The sequence below is a fragment of the Lynx rufus genome, unplaced genomic scaffold (assembly GCF_022079265.1).
Source record: "Lynx rufus isolate CCGP_SWC_20201006 ecotype Redwood Valley unplaced genomic scaffold, mLynRuf1.p SCAF_8, whole genome shotgun sequence".
NCBI classification, from domain to species: Eukaryota; Metazoa; Chordata; class Mammalia; order Carnivora; family Felidae; genus Lynx; species Lynx rufus.
In genome coordinates this window covers 114,450,375-114,467,692 of record NW_025814896.1, presented here as the reverse complement: position 1 = coordinate 114,467,692, position 17,318 = coordinate 114,450,375, and the positions used below count along the sequence as shown (strand labels likewise).

The following is a 17,318-nucleotide window of genomic DNA, read 5'->3' as shown; positions in this document are numbered from 1 at the left end:
GCTTCCGAAGACAATGGAGATTATGTTTTCAATTTTAAATCCTATTGAAAACTAAAACTGACACTTCTGTTTGGAAAGAGTTTACATAAAAAAAGGGAATCAGAATTAAAAATTAAGGTTTAAACTAATAATGAAAAGCATTCATCTTACAGAGGTCTTTGCTCCATTTACTGGTGCATTTCAAGAATTTTCATGTTTTCTGGAGATAATTAGAAGCAAATAGTTCTCCACAGTAATGTATTTTCTAAATCTCCCTGCTTACTTTTAATCTTAATTCGTTTTAGACTTTATCCCTGACAAAGAAAGAGCTTTAGAACTGTGGAATATTATATGATGCATTGGTTTACAGAGAAATGTAGAAGTTTCACTTGCTTACAGTTTTAGAATCTTTCTCTAAGATGCTAGTTCTTAATAGTTCTGGAATCTGGACATTTCAGCATGTTGTCTCCAGATTACTTGTTCAACATGGCTGTACTTTTTAAATGTTTATTTCAACTGTTTTGACTTTAGAATTAGGAGTACAGGGAATGGAGGTGATCTTTCTTTATGTTCTACCAAGAAAATAGCTATATTAAGCTATTTTCGGTTTATAGATCATAAAATAACATAATTCTGATATTTTGCATTTAGTCTTACAAAAATCCAACTTATTTTGGGTGACAGTGTTAGCAGAGGTAGGGCATTGTAACTGAATATTGAATTATGGGAATTTTTTTCTTTTGTTTTTACAAGAAAGATTTACCCATTTTGCTCACATCCTAGTTCAAATTACATGTCAGAGAGCCAAAATTTGCTTAATTTGTTAGCCGTTTAGTTGGAATTCACAGCATAGTGGAAAATGTTTGCAGATAATTCTGTGCAATAGTAGAAACTTCAGTTGATTCCTCGTATTTCTTCAGGGCAGTGATCACAACCAGATTCAACGTATGCACAAAGCAGCGGATACCATGGTAGCGGCCGTCGCTGATTGCTTTTACCATGTTGGATCCATTGTCAGTCTCAGAGACCTACTTCCAGCTAGGTGCCTTGAACTCAAATAGCTTTTCCCACAGACTTCAGGATGTGAGCGAAGGTATGGCCTTTTTTCATGAGCTGGGCCTACATATGGGTTGACAGTAACCTGCAACTTTTATAGGAAAGAGACTACTGGCTGTAGTTGGATATCAGACAATGACTAGTTGTGGTCATCATTAGGCAGGGAGTGTGTGTTCTTTGTAGATTTGAAGTACTCTCACCTTTTGGACATTATCCCTTTTTCTCCTGTCTGTTTTTGTCAAGGTTGTTCACGTAAAAATTTCTCATTTGAACCTGGTGTAAAGCTCTAAAAGATAACTGCTTTATGAGTTAACCATTATCTTCGATAGGAGATGCATAAAATCATTTCTTTCACACCTTTGGTATCAACATATTTTTTTAACTTTTGTGTATTTTTGCACTTTTTTAGCATCTTTTTAAAATTTTGTGGTCCAAAATATATATATATACATATATATGAAATTTACCATCCTGACTGTTTGGACTACTTTAATAATAGGAATTTCTCCTACTAATCATCTTTTAAAAACTGGATTTAGGAAATCGGTATCCATGAATAGGGCTTGGAGTTTAGGATGAGTCCTCTCTCCAAGGCTGACTTGCTCTCATTTGTGTTGTGCACTTTACTCTCCATGCCAGACACTCTTGTTTCTTCAAGGAGAAAACACCTTAATTCTGGAAAAACGCACTTCACTTCATATCTTTTCTTCTCTGCTTCGCAAGATGTGTTTCTTAAATGAAATCTTCATTGAGCGTCCAGTGGATCAACTGTTTGATGACAGATTTTAGGAAACCATCTTTATTTTATTGTGGCTATAACCGTAGCTCTTCTGTTTTTGTTTTTGTTTTTGTTTTTCAAACTACTTACTGTTGTTTTCCTGTTACGGTCAGTGATCCTATTACTTAAGATTTTTTTAAGCCCTGGTATCAGAGGGAGAATCATTTACAATTGGCGGGGAGTCCTTCTAAATTCAGAAAGTCAAACAGCTTATTGCACTTTTCTTGATTCTCAGTGTTTGACACTGATTGTGAATAGCTGTTGATAAATGCAGAAGTTGAGAATCTGTTTGAGCTTGTCCAGCATTACATCTTTATTAAGAAAAGTATCCGAGGGGCGCCTGGGTGGCGCAGTCGGTTAAGCGGCCGACTTCAGCCAGGTCACGATCTCGCAGTCCGTGAGTTCGAGCCCCGCATCAGGCTCTGGGCTGATGGCTCAGAGCCTGGAGCCTGTTTCCCATTCTGTGTCTCCCTCTCTCTCTCTGCCCCTCCCTCGTTCATGCTCTGTCTCTCTCTGTCCCAAAAATAAATAAACGTTGAAAAAAAAAAAAATTAAAAAAAAAAAAAGAAAAGTATCCGATACTATTAAGCAATAGTCTCCACTTTATTTCATAGCTTTTTAAAAGACAATATCTTATTTGATTCCACCACTTAAAATGCCTGATATTTCAGTCTTACAACATTCATTCACTATAGTCTCCTTACATATACATGCAAACATTCATGTTCATATACATGTACCTGTGCAGAAATTGATGACTGAAATGAGGTACAGTATAACATCCACCAAGTTGGCCATGCATTCTATGTGATTTCTTATACCTCAGTGGTAACCTCAGACAGTAACCCAGTGACACATTGAGTTGAGCCATCTTGCCAGGTGAGGCAACTATATACCTTCTAGTTAAAAATACCTGTGGGTACTAGTTTTTTCACACACTGCAGAAATCAGTTCAGAACGCACGCATAATGCTATATATGGTTACCCTTGCTAGCCACCTGAGTGGCCCTTCTTCGTTTACCTCTTAACAGCTCCCTCAAGTGTAAGCACTGAATTGCTTCTGAGCAGATTTTTGTCTTTGTGCTGAAGAATAGTTCGTTTATACATAGCTAACAATATTATTTTGTTAAGGACTCTTCTACCTTCTGCTAGTCTTTTTATAGCTCATCTAAGTCTCCATGCTCACTTTGTGAAATACAGTTGTAATACAGTTGCCAAGTCCTTTTGTTGGTAGGTATACAGCTAGAAGAATAAGTGATGCTATAGCATGAATATTTTAAACACCTTTATTTATATGTGTTTTCAGTTTGTATTATCTATTTAATGAATTAACAAAAGTGTAAGTTTTTAGTATCTAAGCAATAGTATGATGATTATTAAGTGAAAAATATGTGCTGAGAGTTGAAATACAAAAAAGGATATTGATATTCACTTACTAATTTCGGTGACTCTTACAATAAAACTCTACTGTATTCACCTAGAAAATTTAAAGAAATATTTTGATGCCTTATACACAGAGACATTGTTGTAGTACATCCTGTTAATGATACAGAATTTGATACAAGATTGGGTACATTTTAGACCCTGGATAGAGAATGCCTCTAAAATGATTATGCCCTAAAACTTACTGTTTAAATATAAAGTTATGATGTATAAAAGCACATTGCATTAAGATACCTAGTAATAAACCTTCATTTTTACTCCAGAATATATCTTTTAATTCTCCCCTTGGGAAAGAATATACTTACTCTGAGTGAAATACAAATAGTATTACAGTAAAAAAGTATACATATGGTTCTTTGATTCCCAAATCTTAGAAGACAGAGGATAGACCTCTGTCCCTTTTAGATAATGAAAATGATTTCTTCTACTTCCAGGTATTTGTAATTACTGTACTACAAGTACGTTTTTAAAAGTGTGGATCCAAGGCATATCGAGTATCTGGGTGTTTTTACAGTGTTCATTTTTTATTTAGATTGATCATATTTGAAGGGAAAACCAATCCAAAGCTTTACTTATTATGCTAGGCATTATTCTGTGGCTTCAAAACAATGAGTCTAACTTAAACTACTTCTGCTATATATCATATGTATTTCAAATGAAATACACGCTATCGTTTTGATTTTTAACCACTGTGACTTAACAGAGGTACTTGTTTTTCAATCCTAAAGTCTTAATTTTCCTTGCATTTCTTCCCATATTAAAAAAAAAAAATTCAGATCTAAAAGGGAAAATGTTAAAACAGGAGTAAAACCAGATGCATCTGATCAAGAACCAGAAGGACTTACACTGTTGGTACCGGACATCCAGAAGACTGCTGAGATTGTGCATGCAGCCACTACCAGTTTACGGCAGGCAAATCAAGGTACAGAACTGTCCTTGCTGCTTTTCTTTTGACCCAGAGATGTTTCATTTACTTCTGAAAACTACCTCTCTCTTTTCTCTGTGTTAATGCTTTGCAAGCAAGCTCATTTACCTAAAAATTTTGTTGCCACGCTTTCAAGTTAATCGTGAATAGTCTCTAATTTTGAAATACTTACCTCTTCTTTGTATGATCACTCACACTAGATTGAGCAGGCAGACAGACATGTCATGAACTTCTCTTCTTCCTGTTGGTAGTTGTGAAATTGAAAAATGCCATTGTACTGGATAGGAAAGAGTACATTTAGACTGGTTGTGAGAATTTAGTTTAAATTAGCATTTTCATGTCTTAGCAGTGTATTATCTATTGTTTTACGTCTGCTGTCTTGCCTGATTGGGTCAAACTAATTTTACAGATTTTAAGAACATAAACTTTAAAGTTGTTGATAAGGGTTTTAGCCCTATTATGTTTATGACATAAAAATCTCTTATACTTAAACTGATACACCAGGAAGATAATTGTGAAGAGTTTGTTAATTTTTTAGAATTCGAACTTTGAACTGTAGAAACTGTTTTTGTTTTGATCTTTTAAAATGTATGCTTATATTATTTATCTTGAAATATTAAATAACAGAAAAAAAACTAGGTGAATGTTCAAAGAAGGTGGCTATGAAACCCAAACCTTTATCAGTATTGAAATCGCTTGAAGAAAAATATGTGGCTGTTATGAAGAAATTACAGTTTGGTAAGTTGAAATTTTAACCTTCATTTCTTCAGATCTCGTTTCATATTGTGTAATAGTGCTATTAAAATGTGTTCTAGTAAATGAAAGATTTTAAAAGTTGTTTGTACCATGAATTCTTCATGTGTGTGTGTGTGTGTGTGTGCGCGTGCGTGCACACACACCATGTATACATGCAAACATTTGATCATCTTTTCATCTCTAAATTTATATCTGTATTTATAGTTGTATTTGGAAATCATGATTCAGTAGAAACCTAGGGGAAAAAATAAAGTCAAATGTCAAAAAAGGGGGGGGGCAGAAAGTAGTTTTCTTTAAGACCTCTCATTTCTGTATTTGCTGGCCAGAAGAAAGCTAAGACCTGGCACTTTGAACTAAGTCTGTTACTCTTAACATTTTAGAATTCCATGAGATTTGCCTTTGGAAAATAATAGTTTTGTAAAGTCCACTTGTATCCTTTTTTATTCTGAAACTCTTGACAAGTAAAGACTGGTGAAAAGATCCTACCAGTCTCCCTCATAAGGTGTTAGTCTATAAATAAACACTAGAATTCCAAATTTTGGTGACCATTAGTAACTGTTATTATCTGTGCCTCTTTTCCAACCTTGAGACCCAGTCAAAAGACTTTGACTATATGAAAAGGAACACTAAAGCAAGTGTAAAAATACATAAACTTTTGACATACTGTCTTTGAAACTTCAGTGGAAATCATTTAGCTTTTGCTCTACCTTACTTCCCAGGTTTGCAGTAAAAATCACGTACAGTAGTAATATATATGAAAATGATTTGAAAATGATAAAGCACTCAGGCAGCTTTTGTTTCATCATCTTTTTAAAAAAATTTTTTTTAACTTAATGTTTATTGAATTTGAGAGAGAGAGCATGAGCAGGGGAGGGATAGAGAGGGAGGGAGATATAGAATCTGAAGCAGGCTCCAGGCTCTGAGCTGTCAGCACAGAGCCCGATGCGGGGCTCGAACTCACGAGCCGTGAGGTCATGACCTGAGCCGAAGTCGGATGCTCAACCGACTGAGCCACCCAGGCGCCCCTGCTTTTGTTCATTATCTTAAGATTGGAAGAATTGAGATGACGTGTATATACTGTTGTTCAGAAAAAATGTAACAGTTTTGTTTTTGGATAATTGTGCCAGCCACTGATAGGTTGTGACCATTTTGTTTAATAAATGCTTAATTCAGGAAAATGTAATAAATGTCAGGTTCATTCAATACTATATTAATAACTATAAATGATTACCAAAGGAACAAAAATATTGTCTGCTGTACTCTTAAAGTTACAAGACACCAAGAACAAATACTGTTGTACAAATAGAACATGAATTATAGACATCCTCAGAGAGATGTCATATAAAGGAATAATCAGAATCATCAGGAAAAGCCACACCACCAGTATGATCCTTGTAGCCACATTCACTGTCACAACTAGGAAAAGTACTCTCAGATTTTAAGTAGACTTCATTTTTTAAATCTCTCAAATGAAAGCCTTTATAGTTACAGTTTGATTAATGTATATTGTTGCAAATCTTTTTTGAAACTAAATTCACTATATTGTGTAGAATAAAACAACTGAAGTAGACTGGAAATATGTCAGGAGTTGTCAGTAGCACTGTGTTAAGATGAAATGATTGATACATATCTCTACTCAGGTTTGTCTGCATACAGTTGAAGGTAACTATTGGTAGCCTTGAGGCAAAACCCAGGTATTAGATGGGTTTGTCTGTAGCTTCACACTTCTGTGTACTTTTTTCACTTTGTGACAACCTGTTTCTTTCCCTCCTCCTCCAGATTCAAAAGCATAAAGAAACTTTCTCTGCTTCTTTATTGGCTGTCTAATTGTGCTTTGATTCTGAATGAAATTTAGTCTGTGAGTTGCCCCAACTAGGTACCAATGCATGTCTACTGAAACCTTTAATGTCTTACTTCTGGAATAGAATTCCAGAGTGGAGTGGAATAGAATGGAATGGAACAGAATTTTGAACCTCAAGTGGACAGTAACTTTGTTGGGGAGCCATTGAAAACCTGAGTAGGTTAAAAATAAATCCTGCAAAAACTAAGACCTTTTTAGTATGATCCTGGTAGATTTGCCAGAGGACATCATTTGGTTGCTTCTCACTCATGCCATTAGATACAGCACTGATACTTGGTGGGAGTATACAAGAAGGAAGAAAAAGTGGTCCATGGTCATGATATTTTAAGAGTTTAAATCTCTTTTTTTCTAAGACTTTTTTTAATGTTTGTTTATTTTTGAGAGAGAGTACAAGCAGGGGAGGGCAGAGAGAGGGAGAGTCCCAAGCAGGCTCCACAATGAGTGCAGTGCTCTATTCCTTGAACCTTGAGATCATGACCTGAGCCAAAACCAAGAGTCAGACGCTTAACGGACTGTCATCCAGGCACCCCTTAAGATTTTAAGTAGCATTTTATAAACCACATATGGGGGCACATGGGTGGCTCAGTCGGTTAAGCGTCTGACTTCGGCTCAGGTCATGATCTCACGGATCGTGAGTTCGAGCCCCGCTTTGGGCTGTGTTCTGACAGCTCAGAGCCTGGAGCCTGCTTCAGATTCTTTGTCTCCCTCGCTCTCTGCCCCTCCCTCACTTGTGCTCTGTCTCTCTTTCTGTCAAAAATAAATAAATATTAAAAAATAAAACATATGATTTGCTGTTACTGCTGAACTTTGGATTTACTGATCTTTAGTAATTGACAGAGGCTTTGGATATAACCAGATTTAGTCTAATTTTTATAGGTTCTTCATTTTATTTTGAATTTTTATTCAATATTTTTGGTCTTTTGGGGGGCATATAATTTGCAAACATTAATCTCCTGTTCAGTGTTTAGACTGTTAGCCTGGAGTGGGAGGTGTCAAGAATAGGGTTGGGAAGAGAGAAGAGGTGATTCTTCTAACCAAGATTTGGTTTCCTTTTACTTGGAAAAACATTCTTTCTGGTGGGTTAAAATTTACATAGATTAATTTTTTATATAACTTGAGTTTATCACTGAAAAGCTGGTGTGGGCTTTTTAGAAATCTTTTAGAAGTGATTATTCTTTCTCTCCCATTGTTACTTATTAGTATATTAATCCTGAAAAGATACCATGGAATGAAACTATCATTTGTGTTCTAATATTGTACAATATCATTTTTATTTCTCTTAGAAATTATTCCATAATCTTTTCCGAGTAGGTTTCTTCTTTGTATACTTTAATTAGGGGTCTGGTTAGCTTCTAATGATACTACAGCCTTTGGCCTCACTAATTTTGACAATCTAATCTGTTCCTTTATTCTGTTAACATGTTTGTTTTTAATAATTTTTTTAATGTTTATTTATTTTGAGGGAGAGAGAGCGTGCATGTGTAGGGGAGGGGCAGAGAGTAAGGGAGAGAGAGAGAATCCCAAGCAGCCTCTGCTCTGTCAGCACAGAGCCCAATGCTGGGATTGAACTCAAAAACTGGTAGATCATGACCCAGGCCAAAACCAAGAGTTGGATACTTAACTGACTGAGCCACCCAGGTGCCCCTTTGTTTGTTTTTAAACAATACTTCTGAAGAAGCATTATTTTAAGTTTATTTATTTATTTTGAGAGAGAGAGAGAGAGACCGGGAGAGAATGAGTGGGAGTCATGACCGTGAGATCATGACCTGAGCTGAAATCAGCGGTCAAACTCTTAACCATCTGAGCTACCCAGACCCCCTGAAGAAGCATTTTATTGGAAATTCCTTTTTGTGGTTATTTAAAGCAAATACTTGAACTTGGTTTATGTGAATTTGATTAAGTGTTACTTAATATACATAAGTTTATATCTTTTTGGACTCCGATTAGTTTCTATAGTATTTTATCAAATTATTCCATATTTATTGTTGCACTAAAAATTACTCTCAAAACTTAAGGTGTTTAAAACCTTTATTATTTCACAATCTCCATGGGTCAGGAATTCAGGAATGGTTCAGCTCACTGTTTCTGGCTTAGACTCTCTTATAAATGTGGCCATCAAGATGTTGGCTGGAGCTTCGTCATGTGAAATCTTGACTGGCTCTGGGGGCTGTGCTTTTGATCTCCCTCACGTGGTTGTTGACAGGAGGCCTTAGCTCCTTGCCATGTGGGCCTCTCCATAGGACTTTTTGAGTGTCTTCATACATTGTGTCTGGCTTCTCATAGAGAGCAAGCAGACAGGAAGCCAAACGGCCTTTTTGACTTAGTCTTAAAAGTTGTAAACATTACTTCTGCTTTATCGTTAGAAGCAAATCACTAAGTCTAGCCCATGTTCAAGGAATGGGGAATTAATTTCTACCTTTTGAAGAGGGTGTCAAAGAATTTTTGAAAGTATTTTAAACCATCAAGCTTCTATTAGGAAAATAACGAGTCTGTTCTAGGATTCTAAGAAGGAAGTTTCCTGAAATGTGATTGTGTGTGTGTGTGGGAGTTAAATATTTTATTGAACTTTAGGTTTGAATTTACTTACTGGTTCAGACCCAAATATGTTTTAATGTCTTTTTAAAGCATCTGTAATGTGCATGTAGTTGAAAGTATTTAGATACATTCCATCTCTATATGTTCTTTAGTTCTTTCCATTCAAAAAGTTTCATTTTATCAATATGAATGCCTTATGCTTCTGTATGTATAGGAAATTCTGATTTAAATTATTACCTGTAATTAAGAAATTCAGAGTCCTTATGTCAGAGCCAGGAGACTTCTCTCGTACCACGTAAAATCATAAACTCTCCAAGTTGGATATGACTTTAAACATCATTAAGTTTTACTACCCAGTGACTTTTAGAATCATTCACCAAAAAAAATGCATGTTTTCTGTTGAGCTTTTTGGAATAAACTATATTTTCTACCTTTTATATCAAGTACTTTTAATATCATGATTCTTCTACAATTTGATATTTATTGACTGCCTAATATTCCATCATGTAACATACTGTCATTTAACCAATAACTGGTCCTTCAAGTTGTTTAAGTTTACTTATTTATTTTGAGAGAGAGAGAGAATGAGTGCATGCATGCATGAGTAGGGGAGGGGTAGAGAGAGAAGGAGAGAAAGAATCCCAGCTGGGCTCTGTGCTATAAGCGGGGCTCAGACTCACAAACCATGAGATCATGACTTGAGTCAAAACCAAGAGTCAGGGGGCGCCTGGGTGGCGCAGTCGGTTAAGCGTCCGACTTTGGCCAGGTCACGATCTCGCGGTCCGTGAGTTCGAGCCCCGCGTCGGGCTCTGTGCTGACTGCTCAGAGCCTGGAGCCCGTTTCCGATTCTGTGTCTCCCTCTCTCTCTGCCCCTCCCCCGTTCATGCTCTGTCTCTCTCTGTCCCAAAAATAAATAAACGTTGAAAAAAAAAAAAACAAAAAAAAAAACCAAGAGTCAGATACTCAACAGACTGAGACTGAACCACCTAGGTGCCCGTCCAGTTTTTCAATAACCTTTGCAACATCTCAGTGGCCATATCATTGTTATAAATATTTATATACATTTATGATTATTTCCTCAGGATAAATTAATACAAGAGGATTTGTTGAGTCAAACTATGTACGTTTTTAGCAACTAGTCATTATCTTTGAATATTTTAATAAAGTTTTGGTATTAGTAGATCCTGTTCTCTTATAGGTAGCTATAGGATAGAAAATTTTCCTCCAGTCTTGGGAATCGGCTCATGTTTGTTTCTGGTGGATTGCTGTTTATAAAATTCAAATTTATACAGAAATTTATCTCTGTAGTATGTGAAAGGCGAAATTGGGCAGATGAAATAACTCCAGTTTACAACTTCACTGACAGGAAGTAGTTAGCAGTCTTGCTGAGATGTAGTATATGTACTGTGTGGTAAAGTCAGCTTTCAACATTTCTTCTTAAATTAGATTCTACTCGCATAGAATTGGTGATAGTTTCTACAAGAGATGCACCAAAAGTTTATTTTTCTCTCTGAAAGATTTGTTAAATAAAGATTGTGGCACTGCTCTTTTAAACATATGGAATACACAGACCTGTGACTCTTCATAGGTCTTCCCCCTTTTTCTAGATTATGAGCTACTTGAAGTCTTGAAGATTTCATTTCCGATTTACCATTTAATCCATATAAACTAGCCTAGAACCTTGCACTTAGTAAGCTCTTGGTGAAATTTAGTGCATTAATGCTAATTATAATAATAGCATTAGTTTTTCTGTATATTTAGAATTATATGAACATAAGATCAGAAGTTATTGTTGCTTCTAATTGACAGTATTTGCCCTAGTACATGGTTTTGATGTAGTGTTGAAATTTATATAAATCTTTTGTAACCCATTGGTTAGGGTAGAATAATCTGAACTGGAGATAAAATTCAAATCCATTTTTTTTTCTTTCTGTGTGTACAGAGTTTATAAGTAAAGAATAACTTCAACTCTTTTCTAAATCTGCCTGAATAAATGGTTAAGAATTAGCCCATTAGTTGTATTTTCTCAGAGTACTTAGAACATTACCCTAATAATCTTCCTTTATTGCATTAACTTAAATTCCAAAAGTAATGCAAGAGTAGACCTCAGTCTGGGACTTCGTTTTCCAACTCCAAAGTCAGTGCAAATATATAAAGACCTATTCTGGTTTTAAAAAAATGAAATATAATAATAGTTCTTGGCATTTAGTATTTTGAATTATTGTGGCAAAAATTATACACCACACATTTTAAGAATAAATTGCTTTTTCTGCTTTACATTGTCATAGCAGCTTGATACAGTCTATCAGTGTGTCCACATTATATAGATTAAAAAATCATTTCCTGGGATTCCTGGCTGGCTCAGTCGGCAGAGCATATGTGACTCTTAATCTCAGGGTTGTAAATTCGAGCCCCACTTTGGATATAGAGATTAATTAAAAATAAAATCTTAAAAAATAATAATAATTTCTTCATTTTGCTCCATTACATAATCCATCCACCGAACAGTAGTTGTGACATAAACATGTATAGCTTGCTAATTTTTCATGGTCCTCTCCATTTTGTGGGGCTTAAAAAATTTTATTTTAGTATATTGACACACAGTGTTACATTAGTTTCAGGTGTACAACATAGCAATTCATGATTTTTGTGCATTATGCTGTGCTCACCACAGTGTAGTTGCCATCTTTCACCATACAACACTATTACAATGCCATTGACTGTGTTCCTTGTGCTCTGCCTTTGGTCCTCTCTGTTTTGGATGAAGGGCTAGTGATTTATTTGTGATCCTTGTCGTTATAACACTACTCCATTCTAGTTCTTTTTCTTTTTTTTTCAGTGTTTTTTTTTCTTCTTTTTCTTTTAGATACATTTGAGATGGTTTCTGAGGATGAAGATGGGAAATTGGGTTTTAAAGTAAATTACCACTACATGTCTCAGGTGAAAAATGCAAATGACGCAAACAGTGCAGCCAGAGCCCGCCGCCTGGCCCAGGAGGCTGTTACGCTGTCAACCTCACTGCCTCTTTCGTCCTCTTCGAGTGTGTTTGTGCGCTGTGATGAGGAGCGACTTGACATCATGAAGGTAGAAAAACAACTGTGTTTTCTCTATTTCTGGCTAACGCCATTATGTATATAGCTGTCTATATTGTTCAGATAGTGACTATACAGAGCAGTAGAAGTAGCATGAATTTTAATAAATTAAATAATCCTGTTGGTCATTTTGGACATCATTGAAAGGAGTCCTTTTTTTTAGTGTTAGAGTATGTGTATGGGACAGCTCTTCAAAATAACAGTTTAGAAGAAAGTACCAAAATGCCTGCCTTGAGTAAAGGCCATGTACAGCCTGTAGTTTTAAGAGCTGAGTATCACAGGATTTTATGTTGGTTGGTAGGAAAAAATCATAGGACTTCTTCCTTGTCATCCAAGATATTTCCTTCATGTTTTATAGTATCATTCTTCAGAAATTATTCTTTTTTTTTCTTTTCTAGGAAATTCATGCAGTTACTTAATTACCTAAGACTGACTTAATTACTTAAGATCTGTGAATTAAGTAATGATAGTACAATAATAAATAACTGCACCTTTATGCTTTACCATTGTGGTTATCTGGCTTTAAATTCTACGTGATTGCTGCAGCAAGAAAATTATAAAGATTTGACACCTGCCGGGGAGGGACATGATGGGGAACCTTTCTTTACATTTGTCATTTAATTCTTGGTATCATAGTCTGTCTTCCTTAGATACACACCTGTAACTATCAACACATTGATTTGAGGAGCGTTTTTGTTTTTGTTTTTTTGCTTGCTTATTACTTTTTTATTTTGCTCTTTTGGATAAATTTTCAGTAAAAATCTCATAGGCTTTGCCTATTTGAGCACACTCTTACCTGTCCCTTGTTACAAACAATAGCCAATTACAGAAGGATTGCCTCGGGAAGTATTGTATCACTAAATAGACCACATAAGTTCAGACTTGTGACTTTGTCTCTGGAAAACATTTTGCTGTACCTAAATTTAAAAATCCCAACATGGGGGCGCCTGGGTGGCTCAGTCGGTTAAGCGTCCGACTTCAGCTCAGGTCACGATCTCACGGTCCATGAGTTCGAGCCCCGCGTGGGACTCTGGGCTGATGGCTCAGAGCCTGGAGCCTGCTTCCAATTCTGTGTCTCCCTCTCTCTCTGCCCCTCCCCCGTTCATGCTCTGTCTCTCTCTGTCTCAAAAATAAATAAACATTAAAAAAAAAATTTTTTTTTTAAATCCCAACATGGAGCTCCAAACCTTAAATCGGAGTTGTCACAGATTGAGACTCTTGATCACTTTCTTCCACACACAGCTTTTCAGGATCAGAGACTTTGCCGCACAAGCCTTGCACAATTAGTATCTATTGATTGACTTAAACAAAATTCATTAAATAATTCTGACAGTCAGGGTTGGGTTCTCTGCTATTTTTTGAACTACCAGTAACCCTATAGGGAACACCTGTTGTTCTCTCAAAACCTTTTTATCATAAGTTATTACATGAGAACTTTTCTTGTTATCTATTTGTCTTATTATTCCAGAGAAAAATATTTAAAACTAAGTTATTTCTTAAGAGATTAACCTATCTGAAGATATATTGCAGAAAATTACCTCCATACCTTTTGGATGTGATAATGAATATACCTAAAATCTCAAATCTTTAAATACTATAGAAAATATGAAGGAAAGCTCTCAGGAAAATAGTAACTTAATATTAAAAGGTATTTGATATTTAGGTAAGCTTTCCTGCCAATAAGGCATCTTTTAATAGCCTGTTTTCACCAAAACTAAAAAACCTTAATCCTAATCTAAACCCATTTCCACTCATGTTGTTATTTTTAACTTTAACCTCATTTTTAACACATTCTGGTAGAGATAGATTCTGTCTATAGGATGTAAGAAGGTTGTTCTTATTTCATGTTGGATTGTGTTTTTCTAAATAGCAAACAATGGTTGGGAATAGTAACAGAGACCTCTGTGTTTGTATATGCTTATTAGGTTCTGATAACTGGTCCAGCGGACACCCCTTATGCAAATGGCTGCTTTGAATTTGATGTATATTTTCCTCAAGATTATCCCAGTTCACCCCCTCTTGTGAATCTAGAGACAACTGGTGGTCATAGCGTGCGATTCAATCCAAACCTTTATAATGATGGCAAGGTAATGTAATTTCAGCCTTTTGTTTCTAATGCCAAAGTATTGTAACCAAAGGTTCTTTGTAATTTAAACAAAAATTTTCTTTTGGATATCTTCTTTCCAAGAGTTACGTGGCTTTCTTCATGCTTCTCTTTCCTGTATGCAAAGATTAGCCTGGGGAATGACAGAGAAGGAACCAGAAAAGGCAGAAACACAACCATGTTGAGAAGCATGTATAGTCTTAAGAAGTTACTAAGGGACTAACTCATTCAACACATTCCTTGGCCAGTTGAGAGCTTTCTCCCCTCAAGATGTAGTAGAGCCAAAAGTCTGTCTTTGCCTCTCAACTTTCTTTACTTTCCGTATCTCCAATTCCATTTCTCTTTTCACAAGTGCCTCGAGATAGTTGAATGGCAAAAGTATGGTCCTGTCAACTCTGTATCCCTTTTTTGCATGTCCTCACTTTTTTTTTTTTTTGCTTTCATAGCCATCCATGTTTTCCATGATACATATAATTATGATCTTATTTCTGATGCTTAATTTATGCTAAAATGTTTCCTTTTTCTTTTTTTAAATAAATGGGAAGATGTGTTCTATCTCAGAAAAAAGTTGGGGTGCCTGGGTGGTGCCTCTTCCAGGGTTGTGGGATTGAGTCCTGCGTCAGGCTCCGAATGAATGTGGAGCCTGCTTGGGATTTTCTCTCTTTCTCCCCCTACCTCCCTCCCACACCCCCTTCTGCCTTTCCCCCTCTCCCTGCTCCCCTGCTCACACTTGTTTCTCACTCTAAAAAAAAAAAAAAAATTTAAATTGAGGTATAATAAAAAGCATTTCATTTGACAGTAAACCTTTTAAAATTAGATTTAAAACAATAATCATAGGGGCACTTGGGTGGTTCAGTCAATTAAGCATCCGACTTTGGCTCAGGTCATGATCTCATGGCTCATGAGTTCAAGCCCCACATCGAGGTCTATACTGATAGCTCAGAGCCTGGATCTTGCTTCGGATTCTGTGTCTCCTTCTCTTTCTGCACTTCCCTGGTTTGTGTGCACGCGCTCGCTCGCTCTCTCTCTCTCAAAAATAAACATTAAAAAGAATTTTTTTAAAGGACAGTCATCACTGTTCAAAGTAATTTGGATGGCTTGATGGAATTTCAACAGTAAATTCCATGCTGGAAGTGTTAAATGTTTAAAAATCACTAGATGGTCAGGGGCACCTGGGTGGCTCAACCAGTTGAGGGTCTGACTTCAGCTCGGGTCATGATCTTGCAGTCTGTGATTTCAAGCCCCACATCAGGCTCTGTGCTGACAACTCAGAGCCTGGAGCCTGCTTCAGATTCTGTGTCTCCCTCTGTCTCTGCCTCCTCCCCCCCCCCCCCCCCGCTCATACTCTGTCTCAAAAACTAAATAAACATTAAAAATAGTTTTTAAAACAATCACTAGATGGTCAGAAGAAATTTATAGCCTTCACAAGCAGACACTTCTTTGATGATCTGAGAGGAACAAGGGCTTGAAGTTGATCTGGTTTATTACAGATGGACTAAGTTTTCCCTGGGTATCATCTTCCTGGTTTCAGGAGAAGCCTGCCTCAGATCTGTGCTCGTAGGCTGTCATTTTGTTTTCATCGTAAACTCCGATCGTAAAACTGGAATTCGTTTTCTTCATTGATTTCAGGAGATTTAACCAGAGGTAGAGCTTACTTTCTTTGGGAGAGCAAAGATCAGGTCTTTTATAACTGAGCAGAGAAGAGGAACTAGCAGTGTTGTCTTCACCCAAGAGATAGACTAGAATCTGAATAGAATTGAAGTGTAAATTGTTAAAATTTATTTAAGAAGTTACTTCACTGGGGTGCCTGGGTTGCTCCGTCAGTTAAGCATTGGACTCATGATCTCAGTTCGGGTGTTTTTGTTTTTGTTTTGTTTTGTGTAATTAATTAATTAATTAGACAGAGCACAAGCAGGGGAGGGGCAGAGAGAGAGAGATCCCAAGAGAATCCTGTCAGCGCAGAATCTAATGTGGGGTTTGATCTCAAACTGTGAGATCATGACCTGAGCCGAAATCCAGAGTCAGATTGACTGACTGAGCCACCCGGGCACCACTCAAGCTCAAGTCTTGATCTCAGGATCTAAGTTGAAGCCTTGTGTTGGGCGGACTACACACTGGCTGTGAAGCCTCCTTTAAAAAAAAAGAAAGAAAAGAAAAAGAAAAGAAATTACTTCCTTTAGACTTAATGGTATAGCAAAGCAGGTAAGGGCCTGAGAGTTCAATATCCTGAATTATATAGTCTTTGTTATATTAATACACTGGTAACATTTAACCCTTGGGATCTAGATCTGTAGATAGGGATAAGAATACCTGGCATTCATTGGCAGCAACGTGGATAAAACTGGAGGGTATGATGCTAAGTGAAATAAGTCAGTCAGAGAAAGACAGATATCATATGTTCTCACTCATGTGGAACTTGAGAAACTTAGAAGACCATAGGGGGTGGGAGGGGAGAAAAATGGAGGGAAGCAAACCATAAGAGACTCTTAAATACAGAGAACAAACCAAGGGTTGATGGGGGGGGGGGGGGGTCATTGAAGAGGGCACTGGTTGGGATGAGCACTGGGTGTTGTATGTCAGCGATGAATCACGAAATCTGCCCCAAAAACCAAGAGCACACTGTGTACACTGTATGTTAGCCAACTTGACAATAAATTATATTTAACAAAAACAAAGAATACTTGGCATTGATAGTCACAGGGTGTTCTAAAAATGAAATGCCTGGCAATACCTTAAATAATAACGTACAAAGCCATTTGGATATAGTTCTTTAAAAATTGTTAATGAAA

General features: G+C 36.5%; 1 protein-coding gene across 6 annotated transcripts in view; it reads left to right on the top strand.

Moving 5' to 3' along the window:
- Nucleotides 1-17,318, top strand: part of BIRC6 (baculoviral IAP repeat containing 6) — a 225,438-nt gene that overhangs the window by 194,781 nt on the left and 13,339 nt on the right. For 4 of the 6 annotated variants that reach the window (XM_047069619.1, XM_047069617.1, XM_047069616.1 and 1 more), the window contains 4 exons: nt 4,033-4,178; nt 4,809-4,919; nt 12,200-12,417; nt 14,351-14,512. In XM_047069619.1, coding sequence (XP_046925575.1) covers nt 4,033-4,178; nt 4,809-4,919; nt 12,200-12,417; nt 14,351-14,512 — 637 coding nt within the window. Of the gene's footprint in view, nt 1-899; nt 1,073-4,032; nt 4,179-4,808; nt 4,920-12,199; nt 12,418-14,350; nt 14,513-17,318 lie in introns of those variants that run through there. The other 2 variants (XM_047069618.1, XR_006960345.1) reach the window with 2 other exon arrangements.